The 7098-nt window shown below is 32.3% G+C and overlaps 1 protein-coding gene across 1 annotated transcript in view; it reads right to left on the bottom strand.

Moving 5' to 3' along the window:
• LOC129947582 (delta-sarcoglycan) overlaps positions 1–7098 on the bottom strand; it is a 32824-nt gene that overhangs the window by 12450 nt on the left and 13276 nt on the right. Inside the window, exons 2-3 of the mRNA XM_056058200.1 lie at positions 1439–1524; positions 393–1049 (exon numbers count right to left, since the gene is read on the bottom strand). Coding sequence (XP_055914175.1) covers positions 393–1031 — 639 coding nt within the window. The 5' untranslated portion in view covers positions 1032–1049; positions 1439–1524. The remainder of the gene's footprint in view (positions 1–392; positions 1050–1438; positions 1525–7098) is intronic.

Raw genomic sequence — 7098 nt, forward strand, 5'->3', positions numbered from 1 at the left:
TACTAATGTACCCATATTGGTTGATTTTGAAATTAAAACCATTTAAATTTTAAAAACCGCAGTTTTTGGGCTTAAAATAAGCCATTTGATACAAAATATAGCAATTAAATAAAAAAAAAGAATAATTTAGCCCCAGAAAAAAAAAAATTTGTTTTTCAATTTTCTCAGATTATTTTGCAGTTCATTCTTGTAATTTTTAAAATCTACTTTTCAAATATGTAAGAAAGTTACTAACGCACTGAATAAACTTTGAAACAGAATGTTCAAGGGAATCGTATTATCAGAGTATTGAAAATTGGGTCATGTCATTGACGAATTTGTTTATGTGTGACTCACAGCTTTGTTATTATATTATATAATTGTGTTTCAATTAAAACAAAATTTAAACTCACCGAAGAAAACTCCATGACTTTCAATATCCACAGTGTTAGAATTAAATTAACGATTATCAGTAGCATAAGAACAAGTATAAGTGTGTAAAGGCATTTTTTACGCCATCCCATAAGTCCCAAGTGATAATCGATTCCATCGGCAAAACTGCTCGCCCCAATTCGATGACCTCTCCCCGCCGCCCCCATATTGGGCAACTTCTTTTGCGGTTGTTGCGGTCTCTGATGCTGATGTTGATGGTTTTCGGTAAAAGCCCTTGAAGTTGTTGCCTGATGATGAAGTAGTTGATTATGATGTTGTCGATCCCCCAAATCTACCCCTGACACATATGCCGCCCCTGATTGCCTTGGAATTCGTTCAGATCTTGTTGTTCCGGTGTCACCTATCATCGCGTCATCGGCATTCCGCAGGATTTCTGCAATATCACCCGCCTCAGAAAAACTTCCACCACCACTGCAAGCTCCAGTGTTGCCAATTATATTGCAAGTGCTGCCGTTGTCTTCGTACAATGATTTTCGAACGAAATTTGGACTTTTCGAGAAGACTTGAGCCTTGAGGCTGCGATTGATATTATTGTTGTTGTTGCTTATGTTGTTATTGTTATTTGTAAATGATGAAGCCGGCGAAGTCCTTGCATTCATAACGAGCAAATCCGGTGACTGTTGGTGATGGATTATAGTCGTTGAATTACTTCAGTTCAAAGGTTGGGAGGTTAAGTTTTATTTTTGGGGATATTATTTACATATATGGTTGTTAGTGCACGGATGGTGATGATGTTTTTATTAGAATTTTTATTTATTTTTTTTTTGGTGAAGTGCGATAAAATATGGAGAAAAAAAAATGTGCAAGAATTTTATTTTATTTTTATTTTTTACAAACAATAAATACAAGAGAAAAACTAAAAACAAAGTGAAATATTCAGAGAATGAAAACATATTGAAATGATCTCATCAATGTTGCAGCATATATGTGAGTGTTTATTTTAAGAACTTTAAATGAAAGGCACGTTATACAGTTATAGTAAGACGGAAAAAGAGGCGGCACTTACCTCAAAAGTGCCACAACATCGGCGGCAATATTTTCGTCATCATTTTGCGAAGTATCCACCGGCTGCTCGTTTGATGGGATGATGGTCTAAAAATAAAACAAAACAAATTATTATTATTTTTTTTTTTTCGGAATTGTCAATCTTATTATTGATAAATGGTCACGAAGATGATGTGAGATGTTTTTATTATGAGGAAAAATCTTATTGTACCTATAATTAAATTATATTGCGAGAATTTACAATGATTTTATTTCAGTAGAATTATAGCTTTAGAAAATATTCATTCGTTTAATTTTAATTTATTAAAAATATTGTTTTTGTTATTGTCAAGTTGACATTAATTCTCATAAATCGCTTAATCATAAAGGACTGAGAACTATCAACGACAAAAAGACAAGAAAAACAAATTTCATGGTGTGGAATAAAGGACAACCTAGTCTGCCTACCCATGACGAATATGGTGAAAATTCGGCTTAATCTTGTTTGGAATTGAACTACATTTAGTTTTAAGCCAAAGCCAGTATATTAAGACTGTTCCAAAGTGGCGATAGATAAAATCATCGAGCCACCATCATGACCACGCATTTGTGGTTGGACACTTCAAGAATCCATCTGTAAGTTATTGTTACACTTCAGAATTTTCATTTTCAGTTAGCTTATAGCAACCTCATCATAAGTGCATGTGTAAGTTGTTAGTAAGAAAATAATACAATTACAGCTTAACACACGCACAAAATACAACGCATAATTAACACATAACATGAACTATTATAGAACACAAAATTAAGTAAAGACGTTTACGATAGTAGAGCACTGGTTCTAAACAATGACTTTAATTAGACTTATTTAGATTTGAATCTATCGATGGTTAACTTATATTTAATGTTCATTAGGCTTATAGCTTCATTCTTCAAATAGTTAGTTTTATTGAAGTCAAAATGTATAAAATCAAATTTAAGCAGGTGCTGAGTTCCGCCTCAGTAGTTAGAAAATGTACACAAGATAGCAAATATGGAAGAAATATTAAGTCATTATTAACATTATAGAGATTGGATTTGAGGAAGCAGAATACGATGTTCATAGGGAGGCAGATCTTATGGATCGTCCCAAGGAAGGCCCTTTAGGGCAAAGCGAATTAAATTATGTTGAATTAATTTCATTTTCGTTTTCATTTCGAAATTGGTAGTCCTCATATTTATGATGAGGACAGACTGATCATTAAACTCCTTTGCAAAGCATAGAACTTGCCTTAGTGACAATGAAATGAATGTGATGTGTTAATTCTAAGCTGGAACAGAAATAATCACATACATTTTTTAATATTAATACGCGTCACAGTTTTTGCTGTGATATACAATAATCAAAGTAGTACCCGTGGCATGATGGTTAGTGCGTAGAACTGTCATGCAAGGGGTCTTGGGTTCAATCCCTGCCTGTGCCATCTTAAATAAAAAAAAATAATTTTCGCGGATACTGCCTCTTGCGAGGAATTGACAAATTCTTCAAGAGTAATTCTTGTCATGAAAAAGTGCTTTCTCAAATTAGTCGTTCGGATTCGGCCTTCCATTCCTGACAACAGTACTTGCACCCAGGAATGGTTGAGAGTTGTAAGTCACTTGGCCCTGGTTCACAGTGGACTGTTGCGCCACTCAATTTAATTAAATTTTAATACAATAATGAAATACACTATCGTACCGATTCGTTTTTAAGTTAAAGTTATTGTTATCTGGCATTTCAAAGGGTTAAGGGCAAGGCTATTACTCCACACCATCATATTATGAAACTATCAATGTCGGCTTGTAAAAGAATACGATCATGAGTGGACTTCATTATTTTAAAATTCATCATTCATTATTTTTATCGTCAGCAATAATTAAAACTTCACTTGATCATAGACATGACGATACATCGTTAATAGATAGGATGAACAGAAATGGCCCAACATGGCTTCCCTGAGGAACACCAAATTGAGCAAATTCTAAACTTTACTTCATAGGATCTGGTGGAAAACCAAGAGCTTTAAGTTTAAATAAAAAATTCCATGGCTATGCTTTTTCAAAAGCTTTAGAAAAGTCAATGTATACACAGTCAACTTCATAACTTTGTTCTAAAACGTTTGAACATATGTTTGAGAACGTGCCGATATTTGTAACGGTTGATTTTTTTTTCCCAACCTATGTTGCTGTTTGCAAATGAGATTCTTACTAAAAAAATAATATACCTTCACAAACAACTTCTTTAAACGATTTAGGATTGCAAGAAAGCTTTAGAATGGGCCTGTAGTTTGTTACATCCGTCTTGTTACTTTTCTTGAAAAATGGTGTGAGAAATGATTTCTTACATATGCTGGGAAATTTTCATGTTTTTAGTGAAAGTTTGAATATGAACGTTAGGGTTCAACTTAAGCATTATTATACTTTTTTAATACTATCTTTATATTTGTCAACATGGGTAAAAGATCAAAGACCATATGCTGTAGTACAGGGTTATGACTACAGCTAGTTTGGGAAATGGAGTGAAAATTATGAAAATATAATTCATCAACTACTTTAAGGCTATTAACAAATGACTCACGGAAATTGGTTGCGAAAGCGTAACAGATATCAACAGTTTTATCTTATGAAATGTTCTTGAAAGTGAAATTAACTCTGTAAAGAGACTTAAATTCATTAAAGAGAGTAACATAAAAAGAGAATTTGATTGGACACAGAGTCTTGAGGTAAGTTTTCCATGCCTTATTACTTTTTTTATGCAGTAAACGGAATTCCTTCGTATATAAAGGGTTACTAAAGTTTGGATCGAGAAGCATTGTCACAGATAGACGATACCCTAAGGAAAAATAATGTAAGGCTATTAAACTACAAGACCTCTAAGGACTATTCAAAACATCACTTCCTCGAAAAAAACGCAGTCAGAAAACTTATCTTGCGAAGTAATGAACTGCGACCCACGTTTTTCGATTTTGATGATTTTTTAAATTAGTCGTTCAAAAACGACGAGGCCATTGCACTATTTTTGCGGACATATCTATAGACTTCAAAGAAGTTTTTTTATGGAGATAATAATGCGGAATGATGCACCAAATGATGCGCCAAAATGAATTTTATCGTAAACGACAAATCAAAACCTTACTGCAGATCCTTCAATACACTTATACTCTAAGTCAGTATTGGAAACTATGAATTATGCGTAAACGAAGACATGACAATATCCTTTAAAGCTTCATGACAAATTTTAAAAATTAAGTTTTCTTTTTTATCGAAAATGTGGCTTACGATAAAATGGTGGAAAAGGCTCGATATTTCGACGTGATATATTTTTGAAAAAAAAATCCAATAACCATTTTTTTATATAAAGCAAGAAAATTACCAACTCGAATATTTTACGAACAAAAAAATATTTTATCTCCAAATCAATTGTATGCAACGAAAAAAACGTTTCTGACACCTGTTAAAATTTTGAGAAAAACCGAATTGACAATTTCTTTAAACAAAAATTTCTAAAAGTTGGTAAAAATTCATTTTCAACTTAAACATCCTTTTAAAAATTAAAAATATTGCCTTCAAAGGAAGATATTGACTTCAAATTATAATTATTTACTCAAAATATTGTTATTTATATTTTGGTAAAATTTTAAGTAAGACAAATCGACAGATGGGTTGAGAATTTATCACTGTGGCATCCCAGCTCCTTTTTTTTTTTTTTTAATTTTCAATAATCTTGTGTAATACAATTATCATAACAATTTTCCAATTTGTCAGGGTTTGTAGTTTCGAAATTGTCAAAACGAACATCATTAAAGCTACAATATACAATAAAATATGAGAAAACTAATTATAAATTTCAATGTTCATAATTCATTAAAAAATTATTCACTACTTATTAAGAAATTGAATTTTTTGAAATGTCTTAAAAGTTCAATCAAAATAAAAAATGAATAAGAAAACCAACTATTCACAAATTATTAAAAATTACAAAATATTTGTCTTTCTTAATCTTAAATATTAAACATCACTTCTAATTTGTTTAATTTTTTAATTTCTTCTGTAAAATTTTCAAGAAATAATATTTTGAACGAAGGTCGAAATTGTGTCTAGACAAAATTTAAAAAAAAACCCACAAAACATCTGCATGCAGTAAAACAAACTAAAAATAATAAAAAAGACACAATTATTTATTTTCTGTTGAGAAATTCTTCTTTTTTTTTAATAAGCCTAGGAATACACATTTCGTAACGTCATAATATCGTAGGTAGGTATGTTTATTTACTCAAAACAAAAAATCTTTTAAAAAAACATTAATCATATACACACTTAAAAAAAACTATATGTATACAAAAATGTTGTATGGTTTATTTTTAAAATAATAAACAAAACACTTCATAAAAAGAAATACTCAATTCATTTTCTAACCTACTTAAATTATTCGTCTTTCATTGGTTTTTCTCTTCAGGTTAATTATCTGACACTTAATTGCGCTTGCTTGTCCTCGCTTATAGATCAGCCTCAGCAGCAGAAAGCATCAGCGTGGGCAGCGAAAATATAAACCAACAACAACTATGGCCTCTTTGTATAAATGCATATCAAAGATTGACAGACATTTTCCAGATTCTCTTTGATTATCTCTGAAAGGCTGAATAGAGTATAAATCTATGGATATAATAAGACCTGCCGCACTTCCTACCTTTCTGACACCGTTTCAAGGAGAATAAGGAAAAAAAACCATTTTCTTGTTTTTAAAATACCATATCCTTTTTGTCCTCCATTAATGCGTGCAATTGAGGGAAATGGAAAAAAATGGCACAAAACTTCCTAGAGACGATTAAGAATTGAGTAAGGATGCTGCTACCACTGCCGCTGCTGTTGCTGCATCGTGTGACTCTTGACTGCACAAACTCAAAAGTCACATTCAACTTTGTAAGACTTTCCTCCTCATCACCATCAACATCATCGCCATCGTCCTTGTCAGTTCTCAATCTCCATTCTCCGACAACTACTGAGACTGACTGAGGAAATTCATCGCTAGCTTTTCCGTTTGCCTCGAGGGACATTTATCAGGAAAAAAATATATTCCTCCTAATGCTGGGCTGGGTGACACAAGACACAGTTGAAGTTAGTAGGTCGGTCGGTATACAGTTTGGATGTGGATTTTATCCGTTAAAGGACGACTCAACGACAACGACAACGCGAGGACGAGGACGAGAAAAGCAAAAGACAAAACTTAAACACGACTAAAATTACTTCCACACAAATACTTAGAAAAGGAGTATCATCTCAGGATTTAATGACTGCCGGGATTTAGGGAAATCTACGCCATAAGTTTACAGGTGGAGAAGAGTGGATTTAATTCGAGTTTGTCTCGTTGTTTTGAAGGTAACTATACGGGAAAACTTTTGTGCACCGGAATTACATTTGAAATAATCGAGGAGAAAGGACAACGTTCGGGTAGTTTTTGTTTTCTTTCTTTTTAAAATCTATTTTGTAGACTTTTTTTGTCTTTCATTTTCTTGAAATTTTTCCTTTTTCACTTGCTTAAGAATGAAAGTACCAGTGCGTGAAAAAAAGACTGAAAAGAAGTTTTCAACCATTGCATCATTTCGATAGTTTGATGTACCTATTTTTTTTCTTCTACTATTTCTGTTTTTTCTTTTGTTTTACCGG

Source organism: Eupeodes corollae, chromosome 2, assembly GCF_945859685.1.
Source record: "Eupeodes corollae chromosome 2, idEupCoro1.1, whole genome shotgun sequence".
Classification (NCBI taxonomy): Eukaryota; Metazoa; Arthropoda; class Insecta; order Diptera; family Syrphidae; genus Eupeodes; species Eupeodes corollae.